The sequence below is a fragment of the Carettochelys insculpta genome, chromosome 1 (assembly GCF_033958435.1).
Source record: "Carettochelys insculpta isolate YL-2023 chromosome 1, ASM3395843v1, whole genome shotgun sequence".
Classification (NCBI taxonomy): Eukaryota; Metazoa; Chordata; order Testudines; family Carettochelyidae; genus Carettochelys; species Carettochelys insculpta.
In genome coordinates, this window is record NC_134137.1 from 200,488,721 (window position 1) to 200,506,161 (window position 17,441).

At 43.2% G+C, this 17,441-nt stretch overlaps 1 protein-coding gene across 2 annotated transcripts in view; it reads left to right on the forward strand.

The window, feature by feature from the left end:
- Window positions 1-4,744: 4,744 nt before the first annotated feature.
- Window positions 4,745-17,441, forward strand: part of CADM2 (cell adhesion molecule 2) — a 1,036,826-nt gene continuing 1,024,129 nt past the window's right edge. For both annotated transcript variants that reach the window (XM_074997734.1, XM_074997742.1), the window contains exon 1: window positions 4,745-5,145. In XM_074997734.1, coding sequence (XP_074853835.1) covers window positions 5,085-5,145 — 61 coding nt within the window. In that variant the 5' untranslated portion in view covers window positions 4,745-5,084. The remainder of the gene's footprint in view (window positions 5,146-17,441) is intronic.

Here is a 17,441-nt window from a genome sequence, read left to right on the forward strand (position 1 = left end):
TGGTGTAGACACAGCCCCATAGAAAAAGAAATCCAAGATCTACTGTGACTATTTCAAAGCCTTAGATGGTAATGGAAGATACGTTTAGAACTTACTACCCAACCAACCTGAAGCAGAATCCTCAAGCATCTTGCTCTCTGATAGCAGAACTAGTAACACTAGAGAAAGCAGTATTCCACATAGAAAAGGCTCAGAGTTTGCAGTTAGTGGCAATCTTTTCTACGATGTTTTTGACCTTTGATTGCTGACTATGTCCCTCTTCCATGGCTGATGTTATCAATGAAACCAGCCTGCTTTCAAAGTGGTATTTTCCCCTTCATACTATTGTTTCCAGATACAGCACAGAAATGGACTGGCTCACTGCACTGTAGATATTTTCTCCTGTTAGAGGTGCGATACAGTACCATTCATATCAAATCCAGAGCCTTGTTGTGAAAGAGAGAGACCATGATGGGATGTACAAATCACACACTGTGGCAGGGAAGGAAGGAGTTAATGATCTGAATCTGACACATAGCCCTATGTGGGCTGCTAGCTGTTTCACCCTGTAACATCTGTGAGAAATGTTCCAGCTGGAAAGAATATGGAAGCAGTAAAAAGGAAATAGAAAGAGGTAGCAGACGGCCCAAGGGTGGTTGCTTTAGAAGAGGACGGATTTGTTTGCTAAATTTGTATGTAGCCAACGGGTCTAAGAAATGAATTTCTTCTGGAAGAAAAATTGAGTGTATTCTGGAGGGATAAAGGAACTCAGATTACATACTGTTCAGATACTTACTAAGTAGATGAATTTCCTGAGTCTCCTGAGGCAATTTATTTTTCCCTTAATTTTTAATTCTAAACAATTTGTAAGCCTCAATCCTCAGGGGAGGCCAAGAAAAAAGCAAAGATATACTGTATGAGTTTCTCAGGAACTGATTGTGCTCTGAATCTAGCTTTGGGTCCTGACTTCCTGATTTGTTGATACATAGACTATTATTTTATGAATTTTTGCAGGGGGGTGGGCTAAGACTCTTCTTTTTCCTGACATGTGTTATATTAGTTACTCTTTAGCTAAGGTTTACTGAATGAGGCTTATGCATGCAGGCACCTGAGGGTTATGCATGGTGAATGCATCATAATTTAGGCTATATCAGGAAGTTCAGTTTCAATGAGAGTTTTATACCTTCATAAGTCATATTGAAATGGGATGAAGAAAAAGCTGAGCTTTGAGCACCCTTTGAACTTCCCATGGTGGGTTGAAAAAAGAATTTGTAAGAATATTTTAAAAATCACCCGTTTTCTGACAACATTTTCACTGGTTTGTCCCTTTTATTTATTTATTTATTTACCTCTTTTACATTCTGGGAGTGGTATTTTGGCATATTCTTCCATGCCATCTGTTAATTCCTTAGGGAAGTAGTAGTTAGCTAAAGAAAATTAACTCTTTTTAGCCATAATGGTGAACACGTATGTGAAGGCAAACCTACTGAATTCTGAGGCACTGACTTCCTCACTACATACTCCTGTAGCCTAGGGAGACTCTAATACAGTAACTTCTGAGTGACCTCACCAGTATTAAAACAGAACAACTTATGAAAAGGCATGTAATGTGTTGATGTGCCTTATCTCTTATTATTACTGAGAAAAGCATATTTGATCACTGTAAAGTAACAGCTATGGAGAATGTAAGCAAAATGTTTATGGAGGCATACATTCTAATAATGCTGTAGGCAGTATGAAAGCTGAAAGGAATGCATATATTTCCCCTTAATGTGCATGCTTTTAAGGTTTTGAGATGTCCTGCTGCAAACTTAACTGTCAGTAAACATAACTGTTATTTGCTAATAAACAGCAATAACTATGGAAGAGATGAGCTTGGAATATATGGCTTCCTGAGTGCTAAAACTGCATGCTTTCCGTAAGTTAATTGGTATTTGTGAGCAGGACACCAGGGAGTCATATGGGGTTGCTGAATTAGAGACAAACAAAAGCTTATTACCTAATAAATAAATGTGTTAGTCTTTAAGGTGCTACAGGACTGCTTGTTTGCTGTGATACTACACATTAACAGGGCTACCCCTTTGAGACTGGAGATCTTACTCATCATATGGAAAAGGTCTACCAATCCCAAAGGCTCAGACACTACATCCCAGGCTAATGAACATTTTGAGTCTTATCCAAATATAAACTTGTAGATTATTCTTATTAACTAAAATTTATTGAAAGAGAGATAGTATTGGTTAAAAGCTCAATATACGTTCACAAGAATTCAGTTATGAGCTAAGATTGCTAGTGGAGATGGTGAGCTTTGTAATTACAAAGAACACTTTTAGAATTTAGTTCAATGTCCAACATATGTATGGTGTTCATCCATAGGACTAGGATAGCTTAGGTTTCCCTTGCATGAAACTTTAAGCAGATCTGACAGAAAAAAGGATCAGGTTTCATGCTTCTCTTTGAAATTTTGAGTTCTTGAGGTGAATACTAGGCAATCCTGGAGACTTCCAAATGGGTCGATTTCCCAAGCATCACTGGAAGTTATGTATATGGATTAGTACAAGGCAATTGGTTGCTGCTATTTGCATATGATTTGCAGATGATTTACAGTTCAAAGAGATGAATATATATTACAAGCTTTATAATCTGGCATCCCCAGGTTTCCAGGGATGCCAGATAATAAAATGTGTCAGATATTCAATCTGGGGTCAGCATCTAGTTCCCATGTGCCCTATCCCTCCTGGCTGGGCAGCTGGCCCTGCAGCATGCCAGTTAACCAAACGTGCCAGGGATAGCTCTGGAAATAAAGGCACATCAGGCTATCTCCAGGAAACTGTAGTGCTGGTGCCCAGATCCTGAGCTTCTGGCAGCATGGGAAGATACACAGAGATAAGCGAATTTTTTTCTGCCCTGCCTCCTGAAAGCACTGGTGCAGGGAAGGGTGAGTCCCAACCCTTTCCCAGACTGGAGGGGACAAGTAGCTGGAACCAGGGAACAGTAAACGCCCCTGGCTGGGGCATCTCCCTGTCCTACCACCACCACCCCCTGCCACACACTCCTCAGGTAACTAGATTTCATGCAGGAAGAGGGGCTTGATTTTTGGTAGGGCCCTACCCATGAGTCTTCCTCAGCCTATCTGTTGCTGTCACAACCAGACATACCTTCTACAGTTGCCAAAATTACTCTTCCATCTACCCTGACCTACTAGAAGAACCACTGACATCGTGATGAGGGAAGATATTTTCTCAGGCCTGGGGAGAGGCTCATGGTCATCACCACGAGGTCAACGGAGACATGAGTTAGCTATCCCTATGCCGTGGTGACTGCTCTCAGGGCCCTCCTGGGCCTCTGGGGGTAGAGGTGGTGTACAAATCCTTAGGTGGCAGAGGACCCACTGTGTCTGGGTCTGACATCAACTTCCATCTGTTTCTTTCTTCCTGGCACTTTTGTTGCAGCAAAGAGGATTTTGTCAAGGCTGTGGGTTCTCTCTCTTCAGGACTGGCAGGGAAGGGGTCCAATGTGCTGGTCTTCCACAGAATTCACGTCCAAACGCTGAGCGGATCAGTTCCCTAGATCAGGACTTGGAGCGTGGGGAGCGGGCAGGTGGTGAGGTCTCTCCCGCCACGTGACGGCTGCTCCGACGCTTGCCCCAGACTGTGCCCTTGAGTAGCGACTGTGGATTTCCTTCCGCGACGGGGGGGAAGTCCGGCTGCACCTGGAGCCAAGCCGCGCAGTGCTGGGCGTGAGACGAACCTGTTTCCCCGCAGCGCTTCCTCCGGGGACGGGGGAGGTGCCATGTTACCAGGCGCGGGTAGTTCTGGCTTCCCCGGCTCCCCCCGCCCCGCACGCCGATGAGTTTTCTCCGGATAGGCAGCTGCCGCCGGCGCTTTGCTCCAGCCTCCCGCGCCACCCCAGTCTCGAGGCGGGTGGGGGCTGGCGAGAGCTGAGATCTCCCCCGCGCTTCCCCCCTCTCCGGCCGTGGTTACCCCGCTGGCCGGGGAGCAGGAGCGGGCTTGTTTGCCGGTTGGAGCGTGACTGGCCCCGCGACCTGCCGGCCGAACTGGCTCAGCCGGGGTCCGAGCGCGTCTCAGTCTTCCCAGACTAGGGGCCCCGGGGCCGGAGCGGCGCGTGACTCCGCCCTCTCCCTCTCCTCCTGCCCGCGTGCGCGCGCTCCGGCAGGGCCGCCGCCCGCCCGCTGCCAAACCGCCAGCTCCCAACCGCCACTTTCAGAACCAACGCTGGACAGCGCCTTCCGCGATCTCCCCTTTCCCGTTCCCTATCGCCTATTGGCTGGAGCGCTGCAGCCCGCTGGCCCATCTGATTGGCTCATCTGCTTGCTACTCAGCATGTGGGGGGTTTTTTTGAGGCGGGGCATGATTTAGCTCGCGGCTGAAGTCTCCTTGAAATGCTTGTTTGTGGGATTTTTTTTCTAAACTGGGCATCTGGCACCACCTTTCTCACCTTGTCATTGGCTGAACGATCAGGGTCGCCGCTGTTCCATTGGAGCACTCGCCCTGCCAATCAAACCCCATCTTGCGGGACGGGTCCAAGGGGTGGCAAGAAAAGAAAGGGCGGGGCTTGACCGAAGGTGGATCTTGGAGCAGGGGGAGGAGGGGGGAGTGGGCGTGGCTAACGCAGGGGCGTGGCGGGAATGGGTAGGTCGGGAGGCGTGGCCATTACTGGGTGGGCGGGGCCTGGCGAGGGGCTGGGGAGCCGCGCTGAGATTGCCCTTGTGTCTAGAGCTCGAAGCGGCGGGGAGCGGAGCAGCCTTCCCGTGAACCGCGGCGGGCGAGCGCTGCTGGCAGCCTCCTCCGCACCCAGCACCAGAAGGGGGCCGGGTGCCCGGCACCGCTGTACGGCGGGGGGAGACCTGCCCGGAGCCAGAGGAGGAGGAGGCGGGGGGAGCCGCCTCGCCACCCGCCCCCGCGACCCTGGTCCTCCTCCTCACCCCACTGGATACAGCGCGGCAGAGGGAGACACTGCGGCGGCGGCGGCGGCGGCGGAGGAGGAGGAGGCTCCTGCTGGGGGACCGAAGCGCCCGGAGAGCGGCGGCTGCGGCGGCGGGAATCTCTGCCTGGCGCCCACCCAGCCCGAGGGAAGCCCCCAGGATGCGGCTGAGACCTAGCGCCCTTCTGCGCTTCTACAGCCTCTGCGGGCTCCTCATACAAGGTACCGCCCCCGCTCCGTCCCGGGGCCCCGCCGCTGGGGCAGCTGGGGGGAACCTTCCTTGCACCCCAGTCCTGCGCAGCCCCCTTGCAGCTCCCGGCCTCCCGCACTCCCTCCTGCCGCGCGGTAGGGCTGAGCCTCCCGACCGTCGCCCTACCCTCCCCGGGGTCCCTCCCCCACAACTCCCGGTGGCCGCCCCCTCGCCCCGGCAAACGTGCTTCTGGCTGGGAGTGAGCGGGGGAGTCGCAGCCGCGTCCCTGCCGCGGGAGCGGGGCTCGGAGCGCTGCCTGCTCCGCACGGGCGCGCAGGAGGCTCGGGGCGCGTTTGAAATCACGCCCTGGAGCAGAGCCAGGTGACCAACCCGGGGGCGGGGGCGGGGGGTCTGGAGGATCCCGCTTCAGCCGGGCCCTGCAGCTACTTTCCCGACTCGGGGCTTTGGGGGGCGATTTCTGCCCCCTCACCCCCTTCCATCCCCGCCGCGCGGCTTCAGTCGCGGGAAGCTTCCCGGGGAAAAGTAACAACCGCTGTGACTGCGGTGAGGGCGGGGTGGGGGGCAGCTACAAAACACCATTATCATGCAAATGAACTGTGGGGGGTAGAGGAGCCCCTCCCCGCTCCGGAGCCCTTGCCTGCTCTGGGGGTGGGGGTGGGGGGGGGAGGCAAGAGGCATGTCAGTGGCACCAGAGCGGGGCGAGTCGGCTCCTGCTGCTGTCGGGGGGGGGAGGAGGAGGGAGGAGGAGGAGGATGTGGCCGTGGTGCTGGAAGGAGGTTCTCCCTCGCCGGGTGCAGCATGTGGGGAGGGGGGGGGCGGCTGTGGTCGGTCGCCCATCCCCCTCGCGCCCGCTGCTGGGGGCCGCCAACGTGCCGGCTCCCTTGGGGCGGGTGGGTGAAGGAGCCTGAAGTTCGCCCTCCCCGCGCGCAGCCCGGCGGGGATTGAAATGAGGTCAACGAGCAGTCATTCAACTTCCTCGCCTGCCCTCTTCCCTGCGCCGGCTGCGCGGGGGAGAAGCGCCGCAGGCTCTCTTGGATGCGGGGCTCAGGGAGGGGGGAGAACCACAGGAGCTAAGTGACCTTGTGGGATTTGCCTCCTTCCCCCTCCTCGGCCCTGTGACATTTTAGGTAAACTTTGTTGTCTTTTCCGATCTCTCCAGCGAGCATGGGGTGGCGAGCTCTCCCGAGAGATTGCATTCCTCCTCTCCCCGGCAGCAGCATAAGTAATCCGCTGGGCGGCTGAACTAAGCGCGTGTGCCTGTATTGCTGCTGCATTCAGTAAGCTGCAGGCAGCACCCGCTTCACCTTCCGAGGAAGTTGCGTTTCGGTGGCTGTGTTGAAGGGAAGGACCATTAGATTCATTGGGCGGCTGCGAAAGATGCTTGTACACTGTTGATTATTTGCCTTGCCGAGCTGTACCAGTTGCCCAGTACGGCGGTGCACAAGGCACTTCTGTGTTGATGCTATAATGCAAGATTTATTGGAGCGTGTGCGGCGGGCTGCACCTGGGGGTCGAGGCTCCGGTGTGCCTTTATGTTGCCCTGTGAATTGTCGATTCATTGCGCTGCAAGGGGAGGAGGGTAAGGGGGGAAACCTGTCTGGGCTGACCGACTCTTGCCAATAAAATCCGTTTTGCTGCTGCCAGAGGATTTGATCTTTTTTTTTCTTAAGATGCAATCAGCTGCGTTCAGTACATCAGGTTTTTAAAAGCAAATGGTGATTTTTAAAAAGCTGTGGTTTTCACAATAGTTTAGGGAGTGTGTGGGGGAAATGCACCACTGCAAGCAGAAGTGGGTTTAAAAAATACAGTTGAGGGGGAGGTGTAATCTGACAGAAAGCAACCAAATTGGGCCTGCCCTTTATTTGGAGAAGTAAAGGTTCCCTTCTTGCTATCTGGCTTTCTCCCACATTTATAAAATTCCTCCATGTTTTTAATCTCACAGTTGATATTTGATAAGAGGAGGTGTCAGTTTTTGTTCAAGTATTCATCTACCTAGCTCTAGATAAGTGTTGCTCCAGAAGGCATTTTTCCTGGATGCTACTTTGAGATGCTTAGGAATGAAAACCATATTTCTGGGTTATGCCTAGACATGAGTAATTTACACTATTCTTTGTTTCTTGTAGGTAAGACTAAAGGAGGAAATTATTGAATTTTTGCTAGGAAGAAATTTGTGCAGTGGTGCTTGAGTTTCACAGCACATTGTTGCTTTAATCCACCTTATGTTGGTAGTTTATAAATTCTGTTTACTCAGTTTTACCATTTATTTTGGCACTGCTTGCAGGCACAGCTAAGTATATTAGACATAGTTATTTATTTTTGGCAGCATCATACTTGTATGTAAAAGTAGCTTTTTCCTGTTGGCTTGCCTTGCTCCCCAAGCTGTTAAGCAATTCAATGGATTTGTTAAAGCTTCCTCCTCTTGGGCATTAGGATACTCAGTTCCCCCCAGTTCATTAGATGAACAAAAACTTTGTCCCATGGATTTGAAACATTTCTGACTTCTGATTGTGAGGACTTCATGTCAATGACATTTAAGCTAATTAAACTTAAAGACCATGCCATGCAGGCAAGCTGACGTGTCTTATATAGGAGTGTGATTTTTGGGGGCATTTCCTATTAGAGCCTTACTTTTTTACAAGTGGTCCTGGGTACTGATGAAGCACTGGATGGTGAGAACATATAAAGGCTACATAGTACAACATTAATTATAAGCAGCCCATTAAGTTTTATATTCCTCTTTTCTGAATTTTTCCTAATATTAACTGCTTGGTGTTGGAGGGGTAGAAATGGTGGTGAGAAGAAGAAGAATATGTTGAGGCTAGAAGCAGTTTGTCAGATGAGCTCAGAAATGAGAAACTTTACATTAGTTAGTTCTTCCCTCTCTAGTGGCTGATGTGGAAACTTCTGTAGTCCAGAAAGCCTAGAAATTTAAGCAGTCCATAGTGATTGTACTTTGTTCCAGAGGACTAAATTGCTTAAGTGTTTTATAATGATACTCGTCACATTTGCCTACTTTTTGCTTTAATTCTTCCACTAAATTAATTTAGTAGTATTATTTCCCTAACATAAAAATTTTCCAGTGTGTATTTAAAACAACTTGGGAGTTCAAATGAAGCACCTAATAGATTTTACTTGAGAACCAAATAGTGTATTATAAACACGTCATGTGTGAAGCTATAATATTAAAGATCATTTTATTGTATTCTTTGTATGAAGAGTTGGGTTAGGATTATCCCAGAATGTAGCTGCTATAGCCCCCTGCTGTGTGATAATGCAAATGGCATCTAATATCTTAATGTGCTCTGCTTCTGAGAAAACACTGGATAGCATTGTTTGTAATACTGAAAAAGTACTTTCAGTACATCAGTGCTAACACTAGGCAAATGTTTTCAGGGCAGTCACTACAGATGCATGAAAATAATACTGAATTACTGTAGCCTAAATTGCAGGGGATAGACTGTTGACTGATTGTCTGAAGTTGTGATAACTGATGTACCACTGAAGCTGATAGAAAACAGTTTGCTGGTAAGAACATCTTTATCATGAGCCTAGGTTTGCTTGTTTTTTAAAAAAACATGAATTCCCATATTGAGTGTCATAATTTGATGTCATGGAAATAGTTACGCTACATATAGTTAATACTTGGGGTAGAGAAGTGGTTTATTTAAATTCACTGCAAGTTTATTATGTTAAGTCACTATTGTATAAATGTATATTTGTACATAATGCTCATTATAGACTATAGAATTGGCAAACTTGTGGCAGTTTAATTTTGATGTAATGAACAAACTTACACATCTCCTAGCCACTAGTCTGAACACAAGCGTATTGGCTCAGCACAAATTGGATTGCCTAACTTGTAAAAACTGTTACAAAGTGTCTTTTGATGCACAGGGAAACAAGGAAACAGATTATGGGTTTTTGTTTTTCGTAAATAGATCACGCATGAGCTGACAAGATGAATTACATCAATACACAGGATAGAGAGTTTGCTTGTGGGTTTGACTAGTTTAACCAATGTCTCATTGGCTCCTCAGCATGACAAACGCATGCTTCATGCGCACATGTAAAATACTCTTTGGTTAACAAAAAGCAAGCAATCCTGTAGCACCTTAAAGACTAACAAATGTATTTATTAGGTAATGAGGTTTGGTGGGTAAGACTCACATCTTCAGATTTCAGTCCAAATCTGAAGATGTGGGTCTTATTCACCAAAGCTCATTACCTGATAAATAAATTTTAGTCTTTCAGATGGTACAGGACTGTGTGTGTGTGTGTGTGTGTGTGTGTGTGTGTGTGAAGCTATAGACTGACACGTCTGCCACTTTGAAACTCTTCGGTAAACTTATTCATGAGATGTCTAAGCTTGAGTATTACTGAAATAACTGCAGAACGTGGTGCTAAGTATTTAATCAGGGAAATAGAGTTTGACGTAAGTTGGGTGCATAAGGACTGCAAAATTAGGTCCTGAACAGTTTTGTGATTGTTACACACTATTAAAATTCTGGCTCATTATCCCATTTTAAAATACCTTATGTTGTCAGCTTCTTAATGTCACTTTAACTTGAACATTGAAAAACAATATGCAATTTCTGCTTTCCTCTCTAATGCTATATTAAATAGCGGACCATCTTTTCACCTTATTATAAAGCAAGTATCCTAACAGTGCAGGAAGCCCTATTCAAGAGAGACTGGCTATACTTTGTGACAAACTAATAGTCATTTTAAATCATGTGGGTCAGCTGTCTTGGGTGGGGGAAGGGAATTAAGGGTTTTTGTTTGTTTGTTTGTTTGTTTGTTTTGCATGCATAAGATAGAGAATTTGTCTGTTAGTTAACCTTTCTACTTCAGCTTTTTGCCATTATAATATTTGTGTTTTTAATTCTTACCTGATACTAGGTTAACTGGCAAAGGGACAGACAATAGCATTTACTTGAATAGTTGCACCTGTTTGTTCAAGAGCTGATAGGAAGTAATGTTAAAGATACGTTCAAAGTTGTGTTCTGAGTTTCCTTAAATGTTTCTGAATATGGAATGGTGATCAGGTGAAACTTTTATGTACCATTGCTGGAAACATTTTGAGCTGTCGGCTAATTGGTGGCTAATAGAATAGCTTTGTAAATAAGAATATCATGGCTTAAATTCTAACAGAAAATATAAGGCCCTCTTTAAGACAGTAGAAGTAACCAGTAGTAAATCTCTCTCTCTTGCTTGCGCCCTCTCCACTAACAGTTCTAATACAAATCTTTAAGAAGTCATTAGATTTTTATGGTTTGTGTTTCAGAACAGTTCTGTTGAATTGAGATTAAGGCTAGGTCTGCACTGGCCATGGAAGATCGAATGTTTGGTTCGATATCCCAGGGCACCATTTGGCGCATGCATGAAACAATGCATTCCGGGGTCAATGTCGACTGTGGAACTCCTTGCAGCTTGCAAGGATTAAAGAATGTCGGTGGAAGGAGCGCTCCCTCTGCAGTGAGGACAGAGACCAGTGTCAACAGCTGCAAAATCAATTTTTAGGTACACAGTTGGTGTACCTAAAATTGTGTAGCAGCCATCAACATACCTGGTAAGTGTAGATGTAGCCTAAATTTTGGTTTTAAGATATCACTTACAATGACTAAAGATACTGAGGGCAGGTCTACGCTACAGGGGATGGTTGAATTAAGGTATGCAATTTCAGCTGTAGTAATTATGTAGCTAAAGTCAACAGCTTAATTTGGGATTCCTTGTCATCCTCACTAAGTGAAGTCAGTAGGAGCCTACGCTCCCATCAACTTTCCTTGCTCCTAGCAGGGGGAGGTGGGAGGTGTCAAAAAAAGCTGGAGCATTGTTCCACCAACCTATGTTAAAGGCATGTTTTTTGGTTTTGTTTTTTAAAATTCAAATAAGTGCAGATGGGAGATATTAACACATAATGCCCAGTAATATTTCATTTGTAGTGAATAAACTTAGAGGACTTCAGTATAGACATTCGTTATCCTTGAAAGTGTTTTACTGGACATCTAAAAGGACATTTAAAAAAATCATTTGTACAGAACTATGTATTTTAAAACCTTTGACTAGCCATGCAAGCGCTCTTGAAGAGTTCCTTATTTGTCTACTTTCATCTTTTTTTGTCTTAGTCTAGCTTTCCAATAAATATATCTATATAGCCTGAAAATAGGTGTCTTCATTTTAATCTGAAGTAGGCTTAGAATGGATGCTTCAGAGTGCAGTACTGAGATGAGATGGAAGCCTGCTAATAGGAATTAGTTTTTTGGTAAAATATCCCTGAAGGCAGGTACAAAGTCTAGTAACAGGGCAGTAATGCTTGTAGACATGAAAGAGAAGTCTAGCATATTCAGGAAATCAGTTAGGTTCTCTTGCAGTGACTACTATCTCAATGTTTAAAATATAGTCCGCAGATCTTCTTAAATAAGATCCGGGACTAACACAAAACTTTTTTACAGTATGAAAGCACATATGTTAAACTGAGTTGAACCTCTAAGAAAATACAGCTTTGAAAACAACTTTTGGGTGCTGTATTTCTACTGGGGAAGGGAATATATATTCCCTTCCTCCTCCCAGAGCCTCCCCAGCAAAGAAAATGTTATGTCTTCATTTATATTGAGGAACAGGATAGTAGGTCATAATGTTCCAAGTGTTTCTAGTCCAAAGATGTGCTCTACATCTCAGTGAAGAGTGTAACTGAAAGTAGCTATACTTTTTCTTTTTTTATCTAGCCTGGTATTGAACGTATTGCTTTTGCTTGATCTGAAACCCTGGCTGGCTTAAGAATCAAGTAATCAGAAAGCTAGGAAGTACAGGTTGAACCTCTCTAGTTCGGAACCCTGGAGACCTGACCAGTGCCAGAGGAGAGAATTTGCTGGACGACAGGAGGTCAATATTGTCTAGCAGAATTACCAACATTTCTGCTGCATACTGGGTTCTTAAAATACACATTAGCTTAAATTAGAGCTAAATAATAGCATGAAACGTTGAGAGCCGGGGTGATGGAAGTAAGCATACTTGACTCCAGAGGGAAACCTGACCACACCCATGCTAAGTGGACATCTGTCACAATTTTAGTAACTAGATTTGGTGGGATGAGAATGCACTGAACTAGAGAGTTCAGCCTGTAGTCATGGTTGTCCTACTTCAAAAAAAAAGAACATAATTGTTGATACAATTTTTACATTACTTCAGCACGATACATAATTCTTCTGTTGCTTAGGTTCAATTTTATATGTGCAATTTTTTCCAATTGTCCTAAACTACTGCTTAGTATTAAGATGTTGCTGGGTTTCTCTTCAGTGGTGGTTATGTTTCAGTGTTACGAGAAATGGTCACTATGCAAAGTTTTCTAGGAGTGTGATTTTGTAAAATGGTGTCAGACAAGAAGAACAACAGAAACGAAGGCTATAGCTGTGCACAGCAATCTCTTCATCTTGCTTAGCATAGCTGAGCTTGTTTTGCTTAATTCTTCATGTCCTGCCACTGTAATGACTGTATGACTAAATTTGGAAACTTAATATTTATGGCTTTATGCTGGTTAATGGTCTTCAATACATCCTTGAAAGAATAGTGCAAATAGGAATTCTTTTTGCCCTTGTGCATTTGTATTCACTGTAAATAGGCTTGGCAGATGGCAATTGATATGACACATGAAAATTATAAAATATTTTTAAGAATTTTATTTTTTTATTATCTGTTTGACTTCAGTTGCAGAAAATGGTGGAGGCAGACAATATATATAATGACTAATGCTGAGAGTCAACTGTGGTTTATGACAATTGTCAACATTGTGTATCAAACAAATTGAATAGCCTTAAATTGAGTCCTCAAACAGCATTTTTTTATCCTTACATGTTGATAATCAGTCCTTTTAGAATTAATTATATAAAGATCAGTGGCTTATGTTGGGTGTTCCCCTCTCATGGAAGAAGGTAGGTGGGGAGGAGGATTGAGTTAAAATGAGGCCAGATTCCAATGATTGAAAGTGTAACAAACCAGGTTATATCTGAAACTTAACCTAATTATGTTACATATTGAATTAATGTTTGTATTGATTTTATTGACATGGTGATTTTTTTCCCCATTCTTAAATTGAAAGCTCTCTCTATAAAGCAACCAATCAGTATCCACGTACAATAATCCTTATTATGGATATCAGTGCTGGTTCATAATACACAACACTATGCATTTCTTTCTATCTGCAATTTGCAGAAGTATCAAGCAACAAACCAGCAGAGATACTTCTTTGATCCATCTGGGCTGGCAAGCCTTAACTCTGCTTCTGCTTAGCAAAGCTCTACCTTGACAGCTCCAAAACAGGTGGCTGATTGACAGGTCTAAAAAAAATGTAAGGCCAAATTACCTCACTGTAGCAGTTACAGTAGACACTTTGGGATAAATATCTGAACAAATGGAAAATACCACACTGACCTACATGTGCTGGATTATGTGTAACTTGACCTGCTTTCATTCCTGCCACATTAAATAGAAGGAGACTGCTCTGATTAGTCCCTAACCATGGAAAAAACCCTAGCTTGTAGAAGCAGAAGCAATCAGCTTTCAGAGTTATGTAGGACAGCAGTGTCCAATAATAATTCAAAGCTCACCACACTTGTGGTTGTTGTCTTTTCATATTAGCCACATTATATTATCCAAAACTTTATTAAACAATATTTGAAAAATAAGTACCTTCTGGTCTTTAAATTTGTGTGAAATGGTGAGATGATGTAATAATCACAGACATAAATATGGCAACACGACTCATAGCAGCAAAGACGGGCTAACTACAGAAAGGCTTTGAACCCTGTATAGACTGTAACAATCACTCCTCCAGCCCCAGGTGTGGTTGGGAGTGGTGTGGCTCTATCTGTTCTCTGTGAGTAACGCACAGACAATGGCACAACCCCATATGTTAAAGGGTATGATACCAAACACCCATCCTTGCCATGCCCTGAAGTGCTTCCTTTCAGTGCTGGTGGAACTTGTGCCCGCACGAGTCCCCGGCTGGCTGGCAAGTTGCCTTGTCTGGGAGAGCGCCTGTGCTAATCATCTTAAGCACATATGACCAATTTGAAGAATTATTATTTCTTATGAGTTAGGTATGCATACGTTCACCATAACACAGTGTATTCACCATGTGGACACTATTTGCCACGTATTGGAAACTGCAGATGTAGGATTTATAAGCACTTGCCTTATTATTCTAGGGAGACAGAAAAAACTTCGGGTATGTAGGTTTGACATTTCCAATTTGTGATTGTTTGACTGTTTGAATTGTTTGTAGATTACCAGTTGACCATAGCTACAGAGGGATATTTTTAAAAAAGTGAAATTGCCATCGGTACGATATTACTAACAAGGAGAAATTAAAAACCTTCAGTTAAAGCTGAGTCTTTGTAGGATTAAAACTGGTTATTTAGAATCCTTTGACTATCCTTTATTTCTACTAAGTCCCCCCCATGCCCCCCCAGGATGGCATACTCTCTTACCTTTCACATTAGCATTACAAATATATTAACCAAAAGCATGTCACAAATCTGCCTGCTGTTACCTTCCTGTCCAAAATGTAAAGCTTATAATCTGTTATCCAGTTTTTAATAAAATGCATACAATAAATATAAAAAAAGCTCAGGTTTAAGTTGCAGGAGTGAAATATGTAGTTGCATGGGTTCACGGCTGTTTGGTGCATCAATGTTGTTACATCTCCTAAGGTGCATGTATTAACAGTGGAAGGCAAAAAATGGCTTTTCTACTGTCCAAAGAAAAGTAAATACACGTTTCAATTTAGTCTGCCACTTAAAACCTCTGTTTACAGGGTCAGCTGTACTGAGAAACTTACTTTATGGATGAAAATATAAAAAGAGAAAAATGTTGTACTGCATCTGTTAGCAAATTGAGAAGTTCTAAAGACACTGACGAGGGATTCAATATGAACAGTTTTCTAATCAGGGATTAAATGCTATCTCTAAATCTGCAACAAAGGCCATAAAAGGCTATAATTTACAGTGGTACTTCCCTCAGCTTGGGCCTTTCATTAGCATCTAAAATCACTGCAACTCGAAATTAAAGAAATTCTGTCTTTATGATTGGAGGAATGTTTGGTGTTCACATATTGCTAAAGTAGTTGACTTAAAATGGAACAGAAAGTGTAATAGAGTAAGCATAACAGTCCAGTTCCCCATTAAAACCTTAAAATAATTTGTTGAGTACACAGATGAAATGTAGGCACAGCTAATACTAATATACATATTTATTGGTCTGGTGGCAGCTGCTTCCCAATTTTATAGGGACCAGCAGTCTCTGGGAATTGACATTCCTGTGAATGCCTGAGGACCTCACCTCAACTTTCCCACCAAAAGGATACCTACAGGATTCAAATGGAGTTGCTCTCACCCTCAGTCAAAAAAAAAATCTTAAACATGTATAATTGTGTGTGGAGGGGTGTGATTTTTGCAATTTATTTAAGAACTTGGAGAACTGCCAACAACCTATTTTGGCCGAATAAAATGACAAGAAGGGGTCTACTTTGATAGCTCTTTTCTCTTTCTGCTTCTACTGAGTACAAGAGAACTCCCCTCACCTCCCTTGACCATAGCTTTGTAGGTTGCACACTCACTGTTTTTTTTAACTAATAAAACCAAAGCCTGATATCTGATACTTGACTCAGAAGTTTTAATTTGTCATGTCAGAAATGACTACTCAAACTAACATTATAAAAGCAAATGAAAACTAACACAATGTGCTATATGTGTACCATTGTTCTCATTTAAAGGGACTTGTACAAATTGTAGGGTAACAGCTTCCTGAGAGGTGTCAATATCAAGATTTTCTGTGTTGCATAAAATCTCTTCACATTGATATTGGTTAGATATAAATCAGTGACTCAAATAACTGATTTAATTATGACTTAAATCAGCAAGCAGCAAACCTTTCTTTTAAGTATCAATTGTAACTGTTTTATGAAGTTTTATGTATGCATTCTCTAATTTTTCATAAAAGTTTGGTTCTCACCAGTTGCAAGCCATTGAAAAATCTTGATTGGCCAATAAATATAGCCTTAGTGATGCTTATGCTAACCGGTATGACACACCATAACTTTAGCTAATCACTATTTATGCAATTCTGAAGCTTTATATTTTTCAGATTAATTTTTAGGTTTTATTGTAATAGAAAATGGTAAATAATGCATTTATTATGCTTTTGATTCATGATCTGTGCCAAGCTCAAGGGGGAAAGAAACTGAATTAAATGTAGAATTTTTTATTTTTAATGTGCTTCTAAATTTTACCAAAGTTATCAAAACATGTTTTGCATATGAAAGGAAGTATTCAGTGTAGATAGTGAATTGAATAGATAGTGACTGAAAATGTTATATACTGCATTAGTTCATAAGCTGCGGATCTTGCCTTTTCAAACCTACTTTTTATTTGTACCTTGGAAGAGGAAAGAAGTTTTCTTGCTTTTAGAACTCCTGTTTAGTCTCAGCTTTGAATGAATTTGTCACTGCACTGAACTAGTTGAATAAACTGAACTAGATTTTTCTCTGTACCCACAGAAGTGTTTGCTGCTGTCAAAATGCAGTTAAGTAGTTTAAGAATCTCTGATCCAGATGCAGAGTCAGTGACCTCAAATAAGAGAGGCCTCTTAGCATAGTTCCTGACATCCAGAGATCCAGCTGTTAGCTATGAAAAATAGGCTTGAGTGTGTTCCTAGAATAATTTATCACTCCCTTAATTTGTTCTTCCTGAGGTACCAGTCTCTGTGATCATTTAGGAAACACTTGTATGGCATGGACACAAAGATCCAATAAAATGATTGACACAGATAATATTCTTTTAAAAACAAAGTATATTTTATTAATATAATAGTCTCTACTACAATGTGAACTGAACACCTGAATTAGACACACATTCCTTGTTGCAAGTTAAAAAGCATTTGGACGTAATAGAATGGTTTAAACTATTCTAAATGATGCACTTTGCCACAGATGGGCAGTCTGTGACAGTGCAAATAGCAGATTTTAACTTACAGTATAGAAATGTTCTATAGGGGAGTCAATTAACAAGACATCTCAAGCATACACATAACACTATCCTCCACTAAACTTATGTATACCAATCATTTAAAATGAACAGACACTTACACTCTTAATCAGTTACACTGCACTGTCTACTGATTCTGGTTACTCTCTTGCATGCTGTGCTGGTCAATCACCTTGGTTCCATATAAGGTCTCTTTAGCAGCCTCTCAGAACTCTCTCAGGAAGCAATTCTTGCTTACTCCTAATTGATTAACTGTATGTGAGCACACT